General features: G+C 39.8%; 1 protein-coding gene across 1 annotated transcript in view; it reads right to left on the bottom strand.

The window, feature by feature from the left end:
- LOC116812113 (zinc finger protein 736) overlaps positions 1-26,628 on the bottom strand; it is a 49,253-nt gene that overhangs the window by 20,198 nt on the left and 2,427 nt on the right. Inside the window, exons 3-4 of the mRNA XM_032757785.2 lie at positions 22,626-22,906; positions 47-173 (exon numbers count right to left, since the gene is read on the bottom strand). Of these exons, the coding sequence (XP_032613676.1) occupies positions 47-173; positions 22,626-22,628 (130 nt within the window). The 5' untranslated portion in view covers positions 22,629-22,906. The remainder of the gene's footprint in view (positions 1-46; positions 174-22,625; positions 22,907-26,628) is intronic.

Raw genomic sequence — 26,628 nt, forward strand, 5'->3', positions numbered from 1 at the left:
AAATATTTAATGTAGAATATGAGTTGTATATTGAAGTTATTCTCACCCAAGGAGACCAGGTTTCCATAGTTCTCTAACATCACATCCCTATACAAATGCTGCTGAGCAGAGTCCAGGCATTCCCACTCTTCTGGGGAGAATTCTATGGCCACATCCCTGAATGTCAACACTCCCTGGAAAACAAAACATATTTACCAAGTGACCATAGAAAGAATTCTTGATTTGACATCAGGTAAAATGACAGTAAAGAGAGCTGGCTCTGACTGATGTGAGTTACTGGAGTTATCCAATAGGATACTTTCTAGCACAGAAATATTCTCTAGTGTATTTTTAACTCTGAGAAAAGATGGCATAAGATCATGAAACCAGTGTATGTGCAATACTTTTCTTGATGATACAGTATAAAATAAAGGACATTAACACAGGCATGTACATTTCTTAATGCTGTATTTACATAATACAAGAAAAGTTGTCTATAGCTCCCATATGGAAACTTCATGGTGAGTTAAAAGCATACTTCTCAAATCTTATTGTGTATAGCAATGAACAGGAGATCTTGTTAAAACCTAGATTTTGACTCTGAAGATCTAGGGTAAAGCTTGAGTTTCCAAATTTGTAAGAAGTTTGCCAGTGGTATCGTTGCTTCTGGCCCAAGGAGAATATTTTGTCAAAAATTCAGTAAGTGGCACAGCCTAGGTTTTTTTGACCAATAAAGATGAGAGTCTTCATTTTCCATAGCAAACGATATGCAAAGAGAAGGTAGGAAGAAAGAAGAGCTGTCAGATTAAACATGGCTTAATCTTGTTTTTGCACATCACTTGATAAAACTCCCCAAGGTACCTATTAATAGAGAAAAATAATTAACTGTAGAGTGAAAAATACCTGTCAGAGAGCATATTTACCAAGTAAATAAATTAAGATCAACTATATTAAAAGAAATTTGTATCAGGTGCTGATTAACAAAGAAGGATACAAGACTACTGTGCTATTATTAACATTAACACAAAAAAGGGTCAACTTAATCTGAGTCTAGTCATGAGGAAACATCAGTTTTAAGCAAAATGTAAGCTACAAATATCTCCCATGTTCCATAAGCTCTAATTTTTGGTTAAACTTTTTTTTTTTTTTAAACTTTAAGTTCTGGGATACGTGTGCAGAATGTGCAGGTTTGTTATATAGGTATACATGTGTCATGGTGGATTGCTGCACCTATCAACCCGTCATCTAGGTTTTAAGCCCAACATGCATTAGGTATTTGTCCTAATGCTCTCCCTCCCATTGCTCCCATCTGCTGACAGGCCCTGGTATGTGAGGTTTCCCTCCCTGTGTCCATGTGTTCTCACTGTTCAAATCCTACTTATGAGTGAGAACACGCGGGGTTTGGTTTTCTGTTCCTGTGTTAGTTTGTTAGTTTGCTGAGAATGATGGTTCCAGCTTCATCCACGTCCCAGCAAAGGACATGAACTCATTCCTTTTTATGGCTGCATAGTATTCCATGGTGTATATGCGCCACATTTTCTTTATCCAGTCTATCATTGATGGGCATTTGGGTTGGTTGCAAGTCTTTGCTATTGTAAATAGTGCTGCAGTAAACATACGTGTGCATGTGTCTTTATAGTAGAATGATTTATAATCCTTTGTGCATATACCCAGTAATGAGATTGCTGGGTCAAATGGTATTTCTGGTTCTAGATCCTTGAGGAATCACCACACTGTCTTCCACAATGGTTGAACTAATTTACACTCCCACCAACAGTGTAAAAGCATTCCTATTTCTCCACATCCTCACCAGTATCTGTTTCCTGACTTTTTAATGCTCGCCATTCTAACTGGTGTGAGATAGTATCTCACTGTGGTTTTGATTTGCATTCCTCTAACGACCAGTGATGATGAACTTTTATGTTTGTTGGCTGCATAAATGTCTTCTTTTGAGAAATGTCTGTTCACATCCCTCGCCCACTTTTTGATGGGGTTGCTTTTTTCTTGTAAATTTGTTTAAGTTCCTTGTAGATTCTGGGTATTTGCCCTTTGTCAGATGGATAGATTGCAAAAATTTTTTCCCATTCTGTAGGCTGCCTGTTCACTCTGATGACAGTTTCTTTTGCTATGCAGAAGCTCTTTGGTTTAATTAGATCCCATTTGTCAATTTTGGCTTTTGTTGCCATTGCTTTTGGTGTTTTAGTCATGAAGTCTTTGCCCACGCCTGTGTCCTAAATGGTACTACCTAGGTTTTCTTCTAGGGTTTTCATGGTTTTAGGTTTTACATTTAAGTCTTTAATCCATCTTGAGTTAATTTTTGTATAAGGTGTAAGGAATGGGGGTCCAGTTTCTGTTTTCTGCATATGGCTAGCTGGTTTTCCAAGCACCATTTATTAAATAGGGAATCCATTCCCCATTGCTTATTTTTGTCAGGTTTGTCAAAGATAAGATGGTTGTATATGTGTGGTGTTATTTCTGAGGCCTCTGTTCTGTTACATTGGTCTGTATATCTGTTTTGGTACCAGTACCATGCTGTTTTGGTTACTGTAGCCTTGTAGTATAGTTTGAAGTCAGGTAGTGTGATGCCTCCAGCTTTTTTCTTTTTGCTTATGACTGTGTTGACTATATGGGCTCTTTTATGGTTCCATATGAAATTTAAAGTATTTTTTCTAATTCTGTGAAGAAAATCAATAGTAGTGTGATCGGAATAGCATCGAATCTATAAATTACTTTGGGTAGTATTGCCATTTTCATGATATGGATTCTTCCTATCCATGAGCATGGATTTTTTTTTTTTCCATTTGTTTGTGTCCTCTTTTATTTCCTTGCTTTAGCATCCTAGAGAGAAGTCTCTTCTATTTTTTATTCAGAACTTTCTGAGTTATCCTGGGCAATAAAGACCATTCTCATTAAATGTGCATTTTTCTAAGCAGTTTTGTATAGATTTAATGGAAGCTAAACAGTACATGGTCTCCTTCTTCACTGATAACCAAAGACCTGATCCCATCTCAAACAGGAATCTTGGGCCTCCACACCCTTCCATGTTGGACAGCCACAAAAGAAACATTTGTAATGTTGCAGGTATAAATTCATGGTGACAATTTTTTCACGGCTTATTAAAAGCTGGGATGTAGGGAATAAGGAGAAGGCTCTGGTATATAAGGAAAAGGTATTTCTCAGAGCCCCTTGACTATCATGAGAATAAAAAGTGAAAAAGGAGTTAAACTGATAAGGCAAAACATCACAAGTAGCATGTTGTGTGAAGTCAGGGACCCTGAATGGAGGGAACAACTGGAGCTGCGGCAGAGGAATATGAATTGTGAAAATTTCATGGACATTTATCAGTTCCCGAATAATACTTTTGTAATTTCTTATGCCTGTCTTTAATCTCAATCTGTTATCTTCATAAGCTGAGGATGTACGTCACCTCAGGACCACTGTGATAATTGTGTTAACCGTACAAATTGATTGTAAAACGTGTGTTTAAACAATATGAAATCATTGCACCTTGAAGAAGAACAGAATAACAGCAATTTTTAGGGAACAAGGGAAGACAACCATAAGGTCTGAGTGCCTGCAGGGTCAGGCAAAAAGAGCCATATTTTTCTTCTTGCAGAGAGCCTATAAACGGGCATGCAAGTAGGAGAGATATCACTAAATTCTTTTCCTAGCAAGGAATATTAATATTAATACCCTGGGAAAGGAATGCACTCCTGGGGGTGGTCTATAAATGGCAGCTCTGGGAGTGTCTGTCTTGTGTGGTTGAGATAAGGACTGAGATACACCCTGGTTTCCTGCAGTACCCTCAGGCTTATTAGGGTGGGGAAAAACTCCGCCCGGTAAATTTGTGGTCAGACCAGTTCTCTGCTCTTGAAACCTGTTTTCTGTTGTTTAAGATGTTTATCAAGACAATATGTGCACAGCTGAACCCAGACCCTTATCAGTTCTGTTTTGCCTTTTGTCCTGTTGCGTCAGAAGCATGTGATCTTTGTCCTGCTTTTTGCCCTTCGAAGCATGTGATCTTTGTACCTACTCCCTGTTTTACACCCCCTCCCCTTTTGAAACCCTTAATAAAAACTTGCTAGTCTGAGACTCAGGTGGGTATCACAGTCCTATGGATATGTGATGTCACCCCTGGTGGCCCAGCTGTAAAATTCCTCTTTTTGTACTCTTTCTCTTTATTTCTCAGCCGGCCGGCACTTATGGAAAATAGAAAGAACCTATGTTGAAATACTGGGGGCAGGTTCCCCCGATAGTAGAGAAGTAAACATTTGCAAGTTCTACACACATGATATTTCAGAAGAAAAAGTGGACACAGTCTCTAACCTGAGACACATTCACCTCAAAATAAGCCATTTCTTTCTTTTTCTCCTTCTCTGTGATCCCTTTCCAGGTGTGATTATCTGCACAAATTACACCTGTTTCTTGAGAATATGCCTTTGAAGTATAAGCAAAACTCCTTCCCCTGAAACCACCACACCCACAGGCAGAAGGACCTAGAATTGCAGATAAAGTCTGCCTTTGTCCTTTATCACAAGAGAGGTTCAGAACCAGTAAAGTCCTACATAAAACCCAAAATGTGAGTTTCCTCTTTCCAACACTCAGTTGCCTTTCTCTGCCACAGACGCCAGAAATTTCTATTGCAGTAATGGGAATATGGGCCACACTGACCTGCCCCTACCAAATCCAAGCAGAGCAGTCTCTATGATCTTCATTTGGAACTAAAGCTAAACTCACCTCTCGTGAATGTATCTGAAAGCACTCGTGATTGACCCCGGGCTCACCTTAGCCTCACTAGCCTCACATGTGGCACTTAATTCAAACAACATGGCTGCAGGGGAAGTGGAGCAAGATGACTAAATAGCACCCTCCAGCAATCATCCCCCAGATAAAACACCAAACAGAATGACCATCCAAATAAGAAGCATCTTCAGAAGAGCAAAAAACTCTGGGGAGTGATCACAGGACCTAGTTTTAGCATCAAATCAAAGAGGCATTGAAGAGGGTAAAAAAGAAAGCCGTTAATTGCCAACAGCAGCCCTCCTCCATTCCCTGGCAGTGCAGCTCAGCAGAGAGAGAAAATCCGCATTCTCCCTTACAGAAGGGAGAGTGCGGTGATGGTGAGACTGTGCAGTAAAACTCAGTGCTGCCTGTCATAGCAGAAAGCAGCATGGGGCAGAATTCAGCCAGAGCCTACAGACGGAGCACTCGGACTAGCCCTAGTCAGAGAGGAATTGTCCATTTCAGTAATCAAAACCTGAGTTTCAGGTAGCCCCACCACCATGGGCTAAAGCACTCTGGGGTTCTAAATAAACTTGAAAGGCAGTCTAAGCCACTGGGACTGCAACTCCTGGGCAAATCCTGGTGCTTTGCTAGGCTCAGAGCCAGAAAACTTGAAGTGCATGTGACCTTGTGAGATGCCAACTGGGATGGCCAAGAAAGTGCCTGCATTACCCTTACCCTAGGCACAGGCAGTGCAGTTCACAGCTCCAGGAGAAAATCTTTCTTTCTACTTGAGGAAAGAGAGAAGAGTTAAAAAAAACTTTGTCCTGCAACTGGGACATCATCTCAGCCACAGTAGAATATGGCACCAGAAAAAGCCCTGAGGCCCCTATTCTAGGACTTAGTTCCTGAGTGACAGTTCTAGACATACCTTGGGCGAGAAGAAAACACACTGCCTTGAAGGGAAGGTATCAGTTTTGGCAGGATTCATCACCTGCTGAGTAAAGAGCCCTTGGGCCTTGAATAAACATCAGCAGTAACCAGTAAGCAGTAACTTGCTGCAGCCCTTTGGCTGGTGAGACCCAGTGCAGTGCAATCCATGCTGCCGCAGCCATGTGGAGAGACTCCTGCTTGAGGAAAAGAGAGGGAAGAAGAAGAGACTTTGTCTTGAAGCTTGATTACCAGCTCAGCCATAGTGGGGTAGCTGTAAGAAGATAGCTCCTGAGGTCTCTGATTTCAGGCCTTGGCTCCTGGATGACATTTCTGGAATGACCCTAGGTCAGAAAAAAACCCACTTCCCGGCCGGGGGCATTGGCTCACGCCTGTAATCCCAGCACTTTGGGAGGCCGAGGCGGGCAGATCACAAGGTCAGGAGATGGAGACCATCCTGGCTAACATGGTGAAACCCCGTCTCCACTAAAAAATACAAAAAAATTAGCCAATGTGGTGGTGGGTGCCTGTAGTCCCAGCTACTTGGGAGGCTGAGGCAGGAGAATGGCGGGTACCCGGGAGGCAGAGCTTGCAGTGAGCCAAGATTGCTCCACTGCACTCCAACCCGGGCTACAGAGCAAGACTCCGTCTGAAAAACAAAACAAAACAAAAAAACCCCACTTCCCTGAAGCAAAAGAAGCAGGCTTGGCAGAGTTCACCACAAGCTGACCGAAGACTCCTTAGGTCTTGAGTGGATATCAGCAGTACTTGTTGTGGACTCTGGGTGGTGGTGGTCATGGGGAGTGGCTTCTTATGCTTGATAAAGGAGAAAAAAGAGTAGGAAGGATGTTGTCTCATGGCCTCGGTGCCAGCTAAGCCACAGCAGAATAGGGCACCAAGTAGATTCCTAAGGTTTCTGACTCCATGTTCTTGCTACCAAAGGCATTTTGCTACCCCCAGCCCAGAGCTCACTGTCCTGAAGGAAAGGACATGAGCCTGGCTGGATTCACCACCTACTGAAGAGAACTTGGGTCTTGAGTGAACATCTGCAGTAGCTAGGTAGTGGTCACTGTGGGCCTTATGTGACAGCCAGTCCTGTGCTAGCTTGGGGTCTGACTTAGTGTAGTCCTAGTGATGGTGGCCACAGGGGTGCTTGTGTTACACCCACCTCAGCTCCAGGCAGCTTAGCATGGAGAGAGAGAGAAATTCCATTCATTTGGCAGAATGTAAAAAAATAGAAAGAGTCTGCCTGGTAACCCACAGACTCTCTTGGATCTTACCTATGACCACCAAAGTGGTACCTCTACAAATCTGCAAGCATCACAGTGTTATTTAGGTTGGGGTGCCCCCTAATGCAGATACGACTGCAATGATCAAAGACTTAGATTACAACACTCAATTCCCTTTGAATACTTGGAAAGCCTTTCTAAGAAGGACAGGTATTAAAAAGCCCAGAATGCAAAAACTAAAATAAATACCTAACTCATTAATGCCCAGACTTCAATGAACATCCACAAAAATTAAGACTATTCAGGAAAACACAACCTCATTAAATGAGCTAAATAAGGCACTAGTGTGCAAATCCTGAGACAGAGATATGTAACCTTTCAGACAGGAAATTCAAAAAAGCTCAGCAAAATTCAAAATAACAAAAAAAAAAAAAGAAGAAATTCAGAATCTGATCCAATAAACTTGATAAATTGATTAAAATCATTTTGAAGAATCTAGCAAAAATTCTGGTGCTGAAAATTCAAAAGACATTGAAGAATGCATTAGTCTCTCAACAGCAGAACTGATTAAGCAGAAGAATTAGTGAGTTTGAACACAGGTTATTTGAAAAGATACAGTGAGATGAGACCAAAAAAAAAAAAAAAAAGCCTCAAGAGGGCAACTCTAAGAAATATGGCCTTAAAGAGGAGGTAGAGAAAAAGTTCTGGGTAGAAAGTTTATTCAAAGGGATAACTAGAACTTCTCATACCTAAAAAAAAAGTATTAATATTCAAGTACAAGAAGGTTATAGAATACCAAGCACAATTCACTTAAATATGACCACCTGAAGTTGTTTTTTTTTTAGACAGAGTCTCGCTCTGTCACCCAGGCTGGAGGGCAGTTGCACAATCTCGGCTCACTGCAAGCTCCACCTCCCAGGTTCACGCCATTCTCCTGCCTCAGCCTCCCAAGTAGCTGGGACTACAGGCGCCCACCACCACGCTTGGCTAATTTTTGGTATTTTTTAAGTAGAGACAGGGTTTCACCGTGTTAGCCAGGATGGTCTCGATCTCCTGACTTCATGATCCGCCCACCTCAGACTCCCAAAGAGCTGGGATTACAGGCATGAGCCATCGCGCCCGGCCGACTACCTGAAGATCTTTAATAAAACTCTCAAAGGTCAAAGACAAAGGATTCTAAAAGCAGCAAGAGAAAAGAAACAAATAACATTCAAACAAGCACCAATATGTTTGACAGTGGACTATTCAGTGGAAATCTTACAGGCCAGGAGATGGAAATCTTACAGGCCAGAACTTTTATCCTAGAACAATACATCCAGCAAAAATATTCTTCTACCATAAAAAAAAAAAAAAACTGACAAACAAGCTGAGAGATTTTATTAACACCCCCAGACCTGTCCCACAAAAAATGCTAAAGGCAGTTCTTCAATCTAAATGAATAGGACATTAATGAGCAATAAGAAAACATGTGGTACAAAACTCACTGGTAATATGAAGGACACAGACAAAGACAAAATTTCTAGTACTATAAATGTGGTGTGTAAACTATTCATATTTTGAGAAGACTAAAAGATTAGTCTATAACTACTTGTAATTATGAAAAGTAATAACTCTTTCTCTACCTCCTTAAGGCCATAACTCACATTTCTAGTTTTGAGGCAGTTACAGTTATTAAAAATACTAACCACAACAAGTTTAAGACATAGACAGTATAAGATATAAATACAAACAATAAAATGTTAAAAAGTTGGGAGATAAACTGTAGTTATTAGTTTTCTCTTTGCTTTCTTGTTTGTTCATTTTTACAATATGTGTTAAGTTGCCATCAGTTTAAAATCATCGGTTATGTTACTTGCAAGCCTCATGGTAACCTCAAATAAAAAACCTGTAATAGACACACATACATAAAATCAAAAAATTAAAACGTACCACTAGAAAAAATCATCTTTACTAAAAGAAAGACAGGATGAATGGGAGAGCAAAAAGGAGAGAAAAGACCACAAAACAGCAAGAAAGCAGGTAACAGAATGGCAGGTGTAAGTCTTTATTTATTAATAACAACACTGAATATAAATTAACTCCCCAATCAAAAGACACGAATTGACCAAATGAGTTAAAACAAACAAACAAATAAAAAAACCCAAGACCCGACAATTTGTTTCTTACAAGACACACACTTCACATATGAAGACACAGAAAGACTGAAAATAAAGGGATAGAAAAAGATATTTTACGCAAATGGAAACCAAAAAAGAGGAGGAATAGCTATGTTAAACAAAATAGACTTTAAGACAAAAACTATAAAAACAGACAACAAAAGTTATTATAATAAAGTGGCCAATTCAGCAAGAGAATACAACAACTGCAAATTTATATGCACCTAACATTGGAGAACTCAGACATATGAAGCAAATATTAGAGCTAAAGAGAGAGAGATCAACCCCAATACAACAGAGACTTTCAACAGTAGACAGATCATCCAGATAGTAAAATCAACAAATAAACATTGAACTTAATCTGCACTATGAACCAAATAGACCTAATAGAAATTTACAAAGCATTTCATCAAAAAGCTACAGAATACAAATGCTACACTTTAGCCCCTGGATTATTCTCAAGGATGGACCATAAGCTAGGTCACAAAATAACTCTTAAAATAATCTCCCCCCAAATAAGATTATATCAAGTATTTTCTCTGATGATAATAGAATAAAACTAGTAATCACTAACAGAAAAAACTTTGGAAACTATACAAAACACAGAGAAATTAAAATATGCTCCTGAATGACTAGTAGGCCAATAAGGAATTTAAGAAAAAAATTAAAAATGTTCTTGAAACAAATGAAAATGAAAACATAACAAAACTATGAATACAATGAAAGAAGTACTAAGAAGGTTTATAGCAGTAAGTGCCTACATCAAAAAAAAGTTAAAAAAAAATCTCCAAATAAACTATTGATGTATCATACAGAACTAGAAAAGAGCAAACCAAACCCAAAATTAGCAAGAAAAAATAAAAACTATAGCAGAAATAAATGAATATAAAAACAAAAATTCAAAAGAAACATAATGAAAAGTTAGTTTTTTGAAAAGATAAAATTTACAAAACATTAGCCCATTGGCTAAAGATTTGGGATTCAGGGTCCCATGGTGTTTGAATTACTTTCAGGTCTGAAGGTGCCAAGTGCATTGAAAGATGGGGCTGGAATGGCTGATTACTGTGCTGTGAAGCTATTTTTCTACAAATCTGGCTGAAGTGCTCTGGAAGGGACTGTGTATTAAAAATAGGCAGATAAATATTCTGCCTGCAGATTTTGGGGCAAGCCAAAGAGAGAAAAGCCTCTCTGAACTAAAGCCTTGTGTGTACCTCCTGTGTTTATATCCTGTCTGGTAATTCTGTACAGTGTTTGGAAAACATAATTAAAAACAAAATTATCTCCAACTTCAGAGACACTCTAAAATGGTAGAAGAGAAAGAAAATTTTTTTTTACATAATTAAACCACAATGTGATATCCATCATAGGCAATCTGCTGAGGTTACAAAAGCAGAAATAAAAATCACCATATTTAGTCTTTAAGTAGAAGACTTAACAGCATAATTTGTCATATATAGTTCATCCTAAATTAATCAGGTAATTGAGAAGCCTATATGTATATTGGGTATATTCAATGAAAATTTAAATTGGCTATATTCAAAAGCAAAATAAGCTTTCCTTGGCTTCATAATATTTTATGAAGTTACCTACTGTAGGACAGAAAGGTAATCCATTTACATTTCAATGCAATGGTTTCCAGGTCCTAGAGAAAGACATTTCTAAGTTAAAAAGGCTGACAACGTCCTATTTAACTATTTAAATGATGTACATATATTTAATAGAGATACAAAATAAATTTACATATAAAATTTTTCTAAAATTATTTTTTAAAAGGAGAGCAAAATGTCTTATCTTCAAGTTTGATAATTTAAGTCTGGTATTTCTAATTTTTATTTGCCCTTACAACAGCCAAGTCTAAGACCATGACCTTGAACTCATGGACATCTGATTTCCAGTAGGCATTTGAATCAGGCACCCGAGGAGTGGCATTGGGTACAATTTGTTCACATGAAAGAGGGTTTAGTCAGGAAGTAAAGGCAGAAGAAAGATGCTATGAAGGACTGTTAATCTGAAATAATCTGAATAATCAATAAAGCCTCAAAATCCAATTTTAGAGTTTATTCAAGTGAAAAGCTAGAAATAGTCATCCCGGAGACAAAAGCTCTAGTGAAATAAGTTGAGTGCTTCATAGGTGAAAGTTAAGTTCTTATTTCTACAGGCAAAAAACAAATTTAACAAGACTACAACAGTTTCTATACAAGGCTAGCTTAAGATTTACAAAAAATTAATTGGTTACAGTATTTTTCCAACTTTTCTTTTTTACAACTGGTTTTTCTTTCCTTTTCAACCTAAGCGTGTATTTAACATTTCATCTTAAGACAATGCAATAGCCATAGGTAAGAGGGAGGTTAATCTATAATGGAAGTCAATAGTGAAGGGGAAAGAGGTCTTCCATAGGGCACTTTGGCCATTTACAACACCTGACAAAAGAATGCAGATGTAGAAGTAGGTGTAATCCATAAACTGAAAAACAAAGGTTACAGCTGCCTTGTTACTGCTGCCTGTCATATTACCCAGATTTTGTACTTACATTCCTTTAAGGCCCAGAATAATTTAGAGTATCAAACAGCTTAAATTTTGAATTATTTAGTTTCATAGGACCTATGGGCAGGGGAAATTCCAGAGTTAGTGGAAAGACTAATTTGTGCTACAGATAGTGGCTCAGAAAGGGTTAGGCTCTGGCTTATTTCTGTGTCTATGCAGGTAAATGAGACTATGATCAGGTGACTCAGAAGCCCAGTTGACTGGATGGAGCAGGTTGTTGCCACAGATTTAGCGTCTGAGGACAGGGATAAGTCTAAAGTCTTCTAGGCACTTGTATCTGGCTGAAAACTCTGGGAGCAAAGAAAATGTGGATGCAATTTGTAAGCATGGAGATTTGTCCCAAGAGGATTGTGAGCACATTATTATATAGTGTGCATGTGTCCAGGGGGGCAAAATCACATACTGGTAGCTAAATGGGAGAAGGAGTCTGCCCTCATAACTCACTTCCTATGTGTCCTCAGTTCCTGTTGACCTTGGAAGAAACGTGGTATCACAGAACAATTTACAGTGACAGTCTGTGTGCAATAGAGCAGAACCTCCCTTTTCTGAGACACCTGGAGTCTCCCTTCAGCCTAGGGCCTGCCTGACACATGCTGAGTGATTCACAGGCACGCACATGTCCTTGGCTCCTCTTATGTTATTTGTTGTAGATGATTGACTCCAGTGTCAAAAACATGAGCAAAACAACTCCATTTCCTTTTGAGTAACCCAGGGCATATTGTCAGAAATTATTATAGCATGAGCATGAAGATATTTTTATCCCAGCTTTGTTGGAAAATGAACAAATTAAAACAAATCAGCAACAATGGATATGTGGTAGGAACAGATGGAAGCCTTTGACAATTATGCCATGAATCCATATTTTATAATATCCAAGTAATAAAGCAGAATATAACTGCATTAAGAGATAAGATTATGTTTTCAAATAGTTTGTATGTGTTTACTATGAATTTTTGTACCACAAATATCCCCTGCTTTTAGGTATTTATTTTTTTACTTTTTTAAAAAAATCAACTTTTAAGTTCCGGGATACATATGCAGGATATGCAGGTTTGTTACACAGGTAAATGTGTGTCATGGTACTTTGCTGCACAGATCAACCCATCATCCAGGTATTAAGCTCAGCACCCATTAGCTGCTCTTCCTGATGCTTTCCCTCCCCCTGACAGGCCCCAGGGTGTGTTGTTCCCCCAATGTGTCCATGTATCTCATCATTCAGTTTCCACTTATTAGTATGAGAGCAAGCAGCATTTGGTTTTCTGTTCCTGTGTTAAGTTTGCTGAGAATAGCAGCTTCCAGCTCCATCAACGTCCCTGTCAAGGACATGATCTTTTTCCTTCTTATGCCTGCATAGTATTCCATGGTATATATCTACCACATTTTCTTTATCCAGTCTACTGTTGAAAGCAATGTGGGTTAATTCCATGTCTTTGCTATTGTGAATAGTATTTTTTTTGTTTGTTTTACTTTTAAAAACAATATACTGCTTAAGGTTAACTGAAAAAATAAATTTTTAAAATATACTTTGAGAGCACGGAACCTATTGAAATATAATCACAAGTGTTTCGTGCTCAACAAGCAACTTTAGCTTAATATTTGTTATGAATATTTGTTGACTGTGTTTCAAAATTTCTTATCTGGTATTTTAAAAAAATGTTTATTACTTCAAATGAGTGCCCATAATATGGTAAAGATACAAGAGATTTCGAATAAAAAAGAACTCACAGAATTTATGTTTCGAGGAAAATAGCTGTAATTGGTTAGAATTTACATAAAGGCAGATGTCTTTATACAAACACATAAGACAGAAAAGCAGAGCAAAACTGTGGTTTGCACCAGGCAAGATAAGGAAAAAAAGAAGGAGCTAAAGAAGGGAATCCTGATAAACAGTGTGGTTAAAGACTGTAAGTTTAGGTGGCCCTAGAAAGGCCTTACTAAGAATTAAGAGGTTTTAGTAATTAAGTAATAGAGAGTGACTAAGTAGTTTTGTAAAGAGTAAACAGAAAGACATACATTTTTTATAGAATTAAAATGTTGATGGTCCTACTAGACTATTATCTAATCTATTCCAATAATTGACATATTCTTATTACTGTTATCTCAGTTAATTACACTAATAAATATTTTAATTTTCAAGTCAGGATATTACTTCTGTCTCTTAACATACTCAACAATAAATAATCAGTTATTATTATTATTTCTGTTTCACAGACAAGAGCTGTGAGACACAAAGAGGCTGTGTAACTTATAAAAGTTGACTTTTTAATTGTGGGAATAAGTTTCAGGTCCTTTTTAAAGCGAACTTTCTTCTCTATTAGATGTCTTTTGTCACATTCTCAGCTGTAATTTTAGAAATGTCTGTATCTTCACTCCTGTTCACACTGTATTTTGATGTCACGAGTTACTATCTTAACACTTCTTAAAACAGTGCTTGGCATATTGTACATAGCATTATCAAACATGATTCCCAAAGGAAAAAATAAAAACATAATTTCTATTTGTAGATGATATACTATACCTAGAAACTCAAGAGATTCAACAAATACCAAGATTTAGCATAGTGGCAGCATAAAAAATAAACCTGTTTATAAAATAAATATAAAAATTGATGTTCTATCATATTGAGATACCACTTGACACACATGAGAATGGCTATTATACGAAAAACAACAGCATAATCCCTAAAAGAACAAGCAGTAAAAAGAAGAGGGAGAAATTAGAATGATGTTTAACTCCTGGTGCAAATGTAAAATGGTGTAGCCACTATAAAAAACAATGTGGACATTTCTTAAAAAAAAAAAAAAAAAAACACATAAAATGTACCTTCTTCTATGTTTAGAACATAGAATTATATGATCCAGCTATTTCATTGCTAAATTCATAGACTGTAGTTCAACAACATATAGCTTATCACTAATCAATGTTATTTCTGCAAACTAACGAGAATTCCTGACAATGGCCAACTACTTATTCTGCTTCTTACTTTATAAACCATATTAAAAAGGCCAAAGTTCGTATCTTGGGTAACATGCATCTGAGTCTTCCAGGCAGCTGTCCTCACCTTGGCTGAAGTAAATTCTTTTTTTTTTTTTGAGACAGAGTCTCGCTCTGTTGCCCTGGCTGGAGTGCAGTGGCACAATCTCGGCTCACTGCAAGCTCCGTCTCCTGGGTTCATGCCATTCTCCTGCCTCAGCCTCCCGAGTAGCTGGGACTACAGGTGCCCACCACCACGCCTGGCTAATTTTTTGTATTTTTAGTAGTGATGGGGTTTCATCGTGTTAGCCAGGATGGTCTCGATCTCCTGACCTCGTGATCCACCCACCTCGGCCTCCCAAAGTGCTGGGATTACAGGCATGAGCCACCGTGCCCAGCAGTAAATTCTTTAAAATTTTATTTTTTTGCCCCTGCTTCTTCCTTTAGATTGATATTTCTGGTGCTGTAAGCAGGATTCAGAGGGACACCAACCATCCAACATCCCTCTTGAACTCAGAAACTAGCCAATGAGAACTCCTTGTATTCTTCCAGCTCCCAGTACATCATTGAGTGTAAGGGGTGAGTCCTCCTGAATTCAGATCTCCCTACTATTTCGTGAGGTCAAGACTTTGCTTGAGCTGTTCTTTTCAACCCTCACTTTCTAGAAAAAAGATTTCCATTTTTGGCTAAAGTCAGGAGATTTTAATTTCAATATTTTTAACTGCTTTCTCTGCTTCTGTCTCAAGACAGAAAATCTGGGTTATAATACTGGCAGTCTAGCCCTGGTGGTTTTACTTCTTTTGTTCTAAAATTAGGTAACATGCTTTAAAAAACACAGCTGTTTTAGCCTGGGCGACAGGGTGAGACTCCGTATCAAAAAAAAAAAAAAAAAAAAAACCACACACAGCTGTTTTCTATTGCTTCTAATTTGAACTTGACTTTTTGGGACCTTCAAATCAAAAGGTGCATGGGAGTGAATTCTCTCATCCCAAAGAGAAAAGGCAATTTCTTTAACTGACTCATTTGGGTGCTTTAGGCAACTAGAGACTTTGTAGAGGTGTTAGGATGATTTTCAATGCTGTATACCAGTTTCACAGGGTCTTCCCAAAAGAAAAACACCTGCAGAGACTTTTAACTAAGCTGGAAGGTAAACATAAGCATTGCTCACCCAGCATTATAATCAGCAACTCTCGGTTGACACCTTGAGGAGTGATGCTCATACACAGCACACTTAGACCCGGTACACTGTTCTGGCCATGATCACCTTTGAAAAGTTTCTAAATTATGGAAAACTGATCATCAAAATCATTCTTTTCCTTCTAGGTAACATCCCTTAGAAACATACGCTGAACTTATGTATAATACCTATAGAGCTTCATCTTGCAAATGCCTGGGTAAATGGACTGACATGACTTCAGATGACCCCAAAATGCAATGACAAAAATGAAGGTCTTATGACATTTCTAAATTAATATATTTCCATGCACAATTGGAAATGGCAGGTTTTAGAATGAAATTTAATGAAAAGCCTTCTTTCTGTTTTGCCTGGCTACATTCTAATAAGAGATTTCAAAGTACATTTTAAGAGGGCTCTTTCACTTCCTCAAAAGAAAACCTTTTAAATGTTCAAACTGCCTGTTTGATTGCTGCAGAATTTACAATACATACTTTAACTTTTTCCAGTCTTTTCTTGGACTCTCGGAGATGTAAATCTTACCATGTATTTGAAATGTTAACATCCAGAGAAGTAGCAGAACAGCATTCTAGCTGAGATCAAATTGGAAAAAAAAAATTGAAGATTTTTTAGACCAAACCTCAAAATTTTATTTCTCAATGAATTATCTCTAGCTTAGGCAAAATACATTACATACATAATAATTAATTACTAATGTATTTGTTTTTATTATTTGATTTTTGCTCTTGACCTTCTGGAGTCCACATTTGTAAACTTGTCTACTCCCATAGACAGCTTTCCTTCTCCTGTTTTACCAACCATTTCTTAAAATCTTGTGTCTGGCCTTTGTGGGTAGATGGTAAGCTGAGAAGCTGAGATACTAAAAAATGTGGCCTGAAAATATAGATTGCAACCCATTTGCAGTAAACTGTTCTTAGGAGAAGTTTTGATTACAGAAGAGCTACAATTTTTTTGTTATTTCTCTGAAGTTTTAAAGTCATACAGGATTTCTTGGATTTGGCCTCATGAATGTTTGTGTTGGTTTTTAGTCACGAGTTCAGGTATGCCTTTAACTTAAAATTTCAGTTTATATTTAGAGTGTAATAGAAACTTTTGTTGTTTTGTTTGTTTAGTCTTCTCTCTGGAACTAAATAAAACCATATACTGTGGTTTGGAAAAAAGAAAACTATTTACTGAAAAATTTCAAAGAGAAACAGCTTTGAATAGTGATTACCCTAGGCCTCCAGTAAACAAAAATGCCCCATCTCCAAAATTCCTTCTTGATGTAAATTCTTGATGAAAGAAAAAGACAAGTAAAGAAATGTTTTTGTCTGAGCGTGGTGGCTCACACTTGCAATCCCAGCACTTGGGAGGCAGAGGCAGGCAGATCACAAGGTCAGGAGTTCGAGACCAGCCTGGCCAACATGGTGAAACCCCGTCTCTACTAAAAATACAAAAAATTAGCCAGGCATGGTGGCAGGCACCTGTAATCCCAGCTACTTGGGAGGCTGAGGCAGGAGAATTGCTCGAACCCGGGAGGCGGAGGTTGCAGTGAGCCGAGACCACTTGACTCCACTCCAGCCTGGGCAACAGAGCAAGACTCTGTCTCAAAAAAAAAAAAAAAAAAAAAAAAGGAAGAAATGTTTTCTATTTACCTGGGTAAAATCTAATTTTAAAAAATTTAAAAGCTCTACAGTCAAAAGTCCATTTATTTAAAATTGACAGGCAGATATATATATACACATATATATACACACACACACACACACACACACATACACATATTTTATATATATACACACACACACATACATATATATACATATTTGAGGCCTATGGTTTTCCCATATAAGGTCTTTAGTTAACTGAATTTCTCTCTCCCTAAACTAGCATCTCTATGTGCCTGTTTCTTCTCTTGCCGACATGACTTTTGCCAAGGATAATGTAAAACTTTACTGGCCTTTTGGAAAACAAAATCTTCTCAAACTGTCTCCTCTGGAATTAATTCTTCCATTTACCTCTATCTGTCTCATGTTCCACTTAAAACCTTTTTTCCCTATAGAGGACAACTAAAGGAAACTTCTAGCAGCCTGAGACCCCTTGAAGAGCACAGATAAAGCACCACAGGCTTCTCCTTTTTGGCAGGGTACCTCTGTTTTTCCTCATGAAGCCCCCACAGTTGTGGGTAAACAGGTTCTTTTGAGGTCTGAAGCTCTACTCCCTTTTACAATGAACTCCCTCTCTAGGGCTTTTAGATACAAACATGAGTAAGTTATATGTTGTGTCTACATGTATATATGTCTATAAATGTCTTTGTGTATTATCTACATGGTACTGAATTAACTTAAAGATAATTGCTCATGAATTAAAAAAATAAGCCCAATATTTTTAAGAATATGTGAATTGAGTAAATCTTTTGGTAAACATGACTAGTTTAATATTGTTAGTTTAATTAAAAAAAAGTCTTTTGACTTCTCAGCAAAATATGTATATATTTAAGTTTATTGCTTTTATGATATTTGCCCAACACAGTAATATAAAAATGGATAATAGGAAGTTTAACTTTAGATGAGTAGATTAGTCTGTTTCATGAGATTTTACAAAAATAATTGTTAAGAATAAATAAAACATGTAAATGGGACAAAAGTTTATAAGCTTACAATACTAATTGTTTTGTAATGTGTTTAGTTTAAACAGTTTCTCAAATCTTTACGGAAACTATACTCGCAGACTGTTGCTAAGCTATATTCAATGATGGCTATTCATTAAACATCTAAGTTTTCTCCAAGTAAGACAAAATGCTAAGGTATTAATTTTTAAATATAAGTTTAAGCTAAATATTTTTGGTTTCTTCACAGAAACAAAAGATATTTAGATCTGCTGTATGTTCTATTCCACATTAAAAATGTTTCCATTTAAAATCCTATGTTTCTAAAAATTATAAAATATATATTTATAAAATTTTAGTACATGACTAATAGTTAAAATTGCTTACTTCTCAGGCTTTCACTATAAATTAAGATTATTCGAAGTTAAAATTCTGCCTAAGATTAATAACTAAAACTATTGCTAAGGAGGGAAACAACTTTACATACACTGTACAAAGAAAATGTGTTTCTTGATGAAAAAATATTTTAGAAACAGACATGAGGATGTGGCTTTTCTTAAAGAAAAGGCAATTTTGCTGAGTTTAGAGGTTATTTAAAAAATACATAAAATCGAGAGAAAAAAGATAAAGAAAATGAGGTAAACTTAATGGATATAGAAAGCTGAAGAAAGAAAGAGGAAAATAAAATTTTAAGGGGTTATAAAAGGTTTATAGAAATCTTGTATGGTCAAAGCTGATTGAGATTGAATACATCTGTTTATAATGCTTTTCTAAAATTAGCTTTAATATTAATAATATAAAAATAAAATTTGATTTTCTATTTTTATGAAGAAGATTTACTCCAAATTTGTTGGAAGGAACCCTATTAGATTTTCTTGGCCAGTACCTGTGCCACTAAATTGAAGGGTAATGTCTTTTAAAATATCTGGTCACTGATCTCTCTATACATAGCTCTGAAAAAACCCAGCACTGGACAAATTCTCTAAACTTTTCCACAGGCATGGCCACCAATCTGTTTTAGATTAAGATTCTATTTGAAAAAAATCTGCTAATTATCTGCCTGGCTTTCAAAAAACAGCTTCATTCATTTTATTGGAAAAAATGTTTTTGCCTTGGTGAGGTGTCACCTCCCATGAACATATGATCAAAAATATTTTTATAAGCTTAGAAAAAATTACTGATAAAACTGTTACATCCATTGCAGCTCAAAAAAAAGCTACTGATTCACTGACTACGATTATACTAGACAATCATATTGTTTTAGGTTATATATATTACCTGAGCAAAGATATGTATGTATGGTGGGAAATATCTTTTTATTGTGTACACATAAATACTTCCTACGAAGTAGAAATTTTTAAAAAAAATGAGTTGGCCACTGTCACAAATCCTCCACCCTGCACAAGACAGAAACTGATGTTTTCATGAATGTTTTGTAATTTACGTGTTAATCTACCACATTTTCTTGTAGAAATGTATTTATTTTTCTGCAGGCGTCATAAGAGAGACATTTCCTCTGTCTTTTCCCAGGTAGCATTCCCAAAGCTAAGCCCTGGGATTCTGTTTGAAATCATGCTTAATAGAACAGACCTCAGAATCTTACCACACTCACTGTGCGAAATATAAAAGGTAAATGAGAATTTTCAACCAATGGAATATAAACTATTTTTTTCTAAAATCTACCTCTTTTCTCTTAGAAACATTTTTTTTTTTAATCTTTCAAGCTCTAATGATAAAATCCATTATACAATTAATGAAAAACTGAAATTGAAATAACTGAACATATATATTGAAGGTGACAAAACACAGGGAGAAGTAGCGCTGACTGGAACACAGATGTATTAGACTCATGTGTCAATCACTTGAGATTCTCCCACCCCCATTCTGCTCACTAAAGTACATGATCATCACTCTCCCAAAAGACACTGCACTTGCCCCCTGTGTGGCAGATGTGTATTTTGCTTTGCAAATTTATACACTCCCTCACTAGGGTGGATCTTTCCTGTACTTTGAGACAGTTATTCTCCTTCACAAGCCTGAGAGAAACCAGAGGGCAAGATGAAATTTGTGCCTTTTTCCCTCAATACCAGCACCTGATTGGTTGACCACCAATGTGTCTGCAAGAAATGAAAACTAGGATTGAGGGGAAAAAAATCTTAATGTTAAAGCAGTTAGCTTTTTAGAGGAAGGGTGTATCAGGAAACTGCTCTCAGCACGAGGGCATCCAGCTGCTCCCCTGAGAGGCTCCACCCAATACTTCAGGCTCTTCTCTGAAAGGAGATGACCCAGGGGCTAATGTTTGCTGGACACTCCAAGAGACATGGTCCTTGTGGGCATCTTGGATCATCTCCAGAAAGTTGTAACACCTGGACCAGGAAAATACAGGAGAGTGGCTGAGGACACATCACCCTGCAAAGGATCCAAAGATATTCTGGGAAGGCGCACGTGCCTAGAGAAGATGAGAGGAGACGCGCAGTGTCAGGTGATTACTCTTTGCTTTTCTGTCCTGTGAAATATGCACAAACAGACTAACATATTAAAAAGAGCCACCCACGGCTCTGTTAAACAAAAATAAACAAAATGCCACATCCGTTTTAAAATTAAATAAAGAACTGATAGTTCCTAATGTGATTTGGAGAGGGATAGTTGGCATTTGGGAATGTGGGAAAGAAATTGGAAATTTAGAATTTTATACGGTTCCTAGAACAGTTAGGCTGGGAGAACAGTTTTAGATTTGAGACCCTGCTTGCCAAACACTTGAAAAATGCAGAGAAAAAGAGAAAACCAACGACCCTGTGGAGCATTAAAATAATTAAATAGCTAGCAATTAGGCTGAAGTGGCCATGGTGCCCTGGGATTCTGCCTAAGGAAACCTAACTACGTCGAAGGAATTTCTGGTAAATTACTAACTTTGAGAAAAAATAACAACAACAACAAAACAACTTAGGCTTAACCAACCACAAGCTGCCAATAAAAAGCTCTAATTACATAACCAGGACACTTCCACCGGAGGGCTGCAAATACAATACGTAACTGTAACCAATCAAATATTGAATCTGGTTTGCTTCCTCATACCTCTTAAAAAAAAAAAAAAGCTTTTTGTTCCAAGACCCTCCTTTGAGCCCCCAAACAAATCATAGCTGGGTGTTCTCTGATTCATAAATTGCTGTTTGTGCAAATAAACTATTTGTATTAATCGCTTCTGGCATTACTATAAATACCTCAGACTGGGTAATTTATAAGAGGATTAATTGGCTCATGGTTCCACAGGCTGTATAGAAAGCATAACACCAGCGTCTGCTTCTGGGGAGGCCCCACCCAGAAAGCTTAAGATCATGGACGAAGGTGAAGCAAGAGCTTGAAAAGGAGGCAAGGTGGGGTGCTGTACACTTTTAAATGATGAACTTCAGGGAACTCACTCACTATTGAGAGGACAATGCCAAGAGGAATGGTGCTAAACTATTCATGAGAAATCCGCGCTCATAATCCTTCCACCAGGCCCCACCTCCAACATGGGGGATTACATTTAAATAGGAGATTTGAGCTGGAAAACACATCCAAACTATATCCTAAAGTTGCCTCAATTTAGGCTAGGGTAGTGGCTCATGCATGTAATCCCGGCACTTTAGGAGGCCCGAGGCGGGCGGATCACCTGAGACCTGAGCTCAGGGAGTTCGAGACCAGCCTGAGCAACATGGCAAAAGCCCGTCTCTACAAAAACAAACAATCAAAACAAAACAGGCGTGGTGGCGCACCCCTCTAGTCCTAGCTACTTGGGGGCCTGGGGTGAGAGGATCATCTGAGCCCAGGAGGTGGAGGCTGCAGTGAGCCGAAATGCACTTTAGCCTGGGCAACAGAGTGAGACACTGTCTCAAAAATAAATAAATAAAAAAAGGGCCACAATTTTATTTTTAAAAGGAGAAAGGAGGGACTAGGGACCCCACGGCCCACTGCTTCTTCCACGGAGGAACTCCAGACCCTAAATGAGGATTCCCGTCTTATGACACTTCCATCATTCCCACACAATCTGGAGGACGGAGACTCGAGGTTGCGGCACAGAGCTGCCCAGAAAGGGCTCTGAGCTGGGGAGAAATTCAAGTTTATGGACAAAACAAAGACGTAGGGTTTTGGCTGCTGGCTCAGCCCCTAATCTGCGATGGAGGGAAATGAGGATTGAGCTGTGGTCGCGGGGACTCGGGGATGCAGACTCCAGAGCGACCGCGAGAAGGCCCAGATACCACCGCAGCCGGTTCCGGCCGGATTCAAACAGCCTCTTCCCCATTCTCGGGACACCCACTCCACGCACTCACCATTTCCCAGCCTCCAGATGTTCCGCCGTCCTCCCTATGGATCTCCCAGTACTTGCAGGTCACAGGATAACAGAAGCTATGGTAGAGTCACCGAGGAACTCCAGGAACGGAGGAGATGTAACAGTGGAGACGCGAACTGGGATCAGAGCCCGGAAGCTAGGAGACAAAGGCCCCGCCATATTGAAGAGGCCGCCTCTTCCTCTGTAGCTGCGCACCTGATTGGACAGCTTCACGCTAGCGCCAGTGATTGGCTAGGGCTCCAGGCCCCACCCATTTCAATCCTAAGTGACAGAAGATGTAATCAGACACTGGGCTGAATGAGGCAAGAGTGATAGGTTTTTGCCTGCAGCATATTCAGGCGAGTCCTCCCTGTGCTGGGGGCCTGGCCCTGCCTGAGAGACATTTGTATTTAACCTTGCATATATATCACTTTCTGATTATATTTACGTGTGTGTGTATATATTACATTCTGAGTTACAGTTATGTGTATGCTGCAGACCCTGTCTCAGCATCCTGTCTTTCCCTTTAGCTGCAGGAGATGAAAGTCCTCCAGGAGATGCAGCTGCACTAGCCGGTTGCAGACAGTTATCACCTTCAGTCTGTGAAGTAATTTTGGGTCTGCTTCCAATTAATGGCGTGTCTCAGTGAGACTGAGTGGTGAGGGCCTAGCAGATTGGTTAGAGGTGCCACTCGCCCAGGCCTCCCAAAACACGTGTCTCTTTCCCACCAAAGCTGAGCCTGCCTGAGGACCTAAACAAGCATAGAGAACCAAGATGGGACCCTAGTCAGGAATAGTGCTGGGCTGTGGGGTAAAGTCAGCTAGGTCAGGGCCTCCAGGTGCGGGGAGGAGCCGGCCTCTTCTCTAGGGCCCCGGGCAAGTCACTGCCCTCTTTGGGCCTCTGTTTTCTTATCCAAAAAATGTAGGGATGATGAGCCTCACAGGGTAATGATGAGCTTCAAAGGAGAAAAGAAATTTGAGAGTGCTTGTGCCTGGCTCTTCCTGAGAGAGATGATGATGATAACAATGGTAACGACTACATATAACTTGAGTCCTCACGAGGCCCAGTGAGGTAGGTGTGGTTCCCATCACACTTTCAAGTTGAGAAACAGTCTCAGGGAGGCCTGGCTGCATGCCGAAGGTTCCACACACAGTGAGTGTCGCAGCAGGGAGTGAATCTAGAATCAGAGCTTACTGCAGGTGGCAGGAGCACTGGACCAGCTTACTCACACCAGTTATCCAGGGTACCAGGTCAGTGTAACTGGGCATAACTGGGTGAAGGGAGCCTAATATCACCAACCTTGTCCTTGACCCTGGCAGGTGAAGACACCCAAGTTGGCCACCCTAGAGAAGAAACCACAGAGAGCCGGGATGAGGCTAAAGCAGCAAAAAGGCAGTGTCCCTGTGATGGGGAGGAGCTCCGGGGAGTCAGAGGGAAGAGCTCCTCCCTCCCAGCTGGAGGCCTCCACATCAAAAGAGTAAGGGGCCTTTCTCCCTCAGCCCTTCCCTCCTGTGGCAACAGTCCCTGAAATGCCTCTATAAGAGAAATCAGAGTAAAGGCCTGGAAGAGCTGGGCTGAGTGGATTTGGGAAATGGTGGCGCTAGGGACCACATAACATTGTGACAAGGGAGTGCTTCATGTTTTTGGAGGCCAGCTAGGAAGAGGGGAGAGAGTTGGGGAGAGGTAGCTGCGAATCTTTGGCTTTTTCAAGTAAAAGATGTGGATAGGAGAGTCCAGGAGACAGGGGCTTATGAGATTTCAGGAACAGGCCTTGAATGGACACCCAAAAGTGGATAGTCATCCCCATCACCACCCGATAGCACAGGGTGTTGCTGACTTTCACCTCCCCACTCTCTCCCAATGTTGCCCCAGCTGCTCACCTTCCTTTTCTTTCTGGGTGTTATATTTCCCTAGAAGTCAGCCAATGTTCATCAGAAAGGCCTCTTGGACCCTGACTAGGTCCCCTCCCCACACATACTGCATTATTGCCAGGGCCACCAGGGTCAGGGGATGTGCACAAAGCAGGACTTGGGTCTGCATCAGGTTCTGGGGTTCAAAGGGGACAATGGGAGCTGAGGCTCAGGGACCTCCCACCCCAACTCTCTTTGATGACAGACATAAAAACTGAGGGCTCCCATTAAAAAAAGTGCTCAGCCAGGCCAGGCACGGTGGCTCACACCTGTAATCCCAGCACTTTGGGAGGCTGAGGCAGGTGGATCACAAGGTCAGGAGTTCGAGACCAGCCTGGCCAAGATGGCGAAACCCCGTCTCTTACTAAAAGTACAAAAATTAGCTAGGCATGGTGGTGGGCACCTGTAATCCCAGCTACTAGGGAGGCTGAGGCAGAGAATTGCTTGAACCTGGGAGGCAGAGTTTGCAGTGAGCCAAGATCACGCCACTGCACTCCAGCCTGGGCGACAGAGGAGGCTCCATCTCAAAAAAAACAAAAACAAAACAAAACAAAAAAACAAAAGTGCTCAGCCACATACGAGCTGCCTGCCCTTGGAGAGGCCTAAGTTTACTATCCTTTTATTGGCACCATCTGAGGGAGAGTCTGAGTCCAGCTCAGGCAAAACCTCACTGGGCTTTGCCAGCAGGCACCTCTGCAGCTTCACCACTCTGGGAACAGAGACTGGTGGCTGATGTGGAATCTTCAACATTCATAGGGAAGAGGGGCCTGATGCCTCAGCTCACAGAGGCAGCCATGAGGCTCTCATGAGAGGAAGTTTGCCAAGTGCTGAGATCTAAGGGTGTAGTCCTGGATTCTCTTCTCCCAAGCCTCAGGATTCTGGTTCCAGCCCTGCCCATCCCAGGCTCACTCCCATCCATATAATCTTTTCTGGCAGGGTCTGCCATCACCAGATAACTGGAAAATGTGCCCAGGATGGAGGCAACACCCTGTGCCGTCAGGTGGTGATGGGGATGACTACTCACTTTTGGGTGTCCATTCAAGGCCTGTCCCTTGAAATCTCATAATCCCTTGTCTCCTGGATCCTCCTATCCACATCTTCCACTTGTCCCTCCCTTTAGCTGCAGGAGATCAAAGTTCTCCAGGAGATGCAGCTGCTTCAGCTGTCTGTAGACAATTACCACCTTCAGCCTGTGGAGCAATTTTGGGTCTGCCTCCAGTTAATGAAGTGGCTCAGTGAGACTGAGAGGTGAGGGTCCAGCAGATCAGCACAGGTTACGGAGAATATTTATTTTGGGTCAGCTGCCAAGAGCCTGTGGCCATGGCACCCTGCTGCATGGTGACCCCTGGGGCCCAGCACTCCAGCTGGGCAGGCACTGGGAAGGAGACTAGGGGTGTGGCTCCTACATAGAGGCCTCACATCTGCCTCTATGACTTGTAGCTACAACCTGTCCTGCCAGCTGGATCGCTTATCCCAGTAGGCCAGCAACTCCTTAAGGCCATGGAGAACATGCCATGATGAATCTTAGGAGACACTGACTGCCTGGACCAGCAGGAGCAATGTGCCTTAGAGCTCAGTGACATTTGGGCTAGGCATGGGATCCAGGTGTCAGACAGCTACACTGGGCCCCCAGCTCCACTACTGACCAGCCCTGTGACTGGGGCAGAGGGCTCACTGCTATGGTACTTGAGGCCCCATTGTCATAAATATAACGCACACTGCCAATTCCTTTTTCTCATTTATCTGTTTATTTATAATCAACAGGTACTACTGATCTCTGTTGGTGTTTTTATTGAAAATTAAAAAGCATGTGGTACATTTTTTATCATTCTTCCTCATGATTTCTTTACTATATGATTCTTCTCATGTGTGGTACTTAAGAGTAGTTAAATTCACAGACACACAAAGTAGGAGAGTGTTTCCCAGGGGCTACAGGGAGAACAAGGAGTTGTTGTTTAATGGGTACAGATTCAGTTTCAAAAAATGGAATATGCTTTTTATATATGGAAATGATGGTAGCAAAATAATGAGTGTACTCAATTCATCTCAACTGAAACCTTTAAAATGGTTAAAATAGTTAATTTTATGTGTATT

This window comes from Hylobates moloch, unplaced genomic scaffold (assembly GCF_009828535.3).
Source record: "Hylobates moloch isolate HMO894 unplaced genomic scaffold, HMol_V3 SCAFFOLD_1, whole genome shotgun sequence".
In the NCBI taxonomy this organism is placed as follows: Eukaryota; Metazoa; Chordata; class Mammalia; order Primates; family Hylobatidae; genus Hylobates; species Hylobates moloch.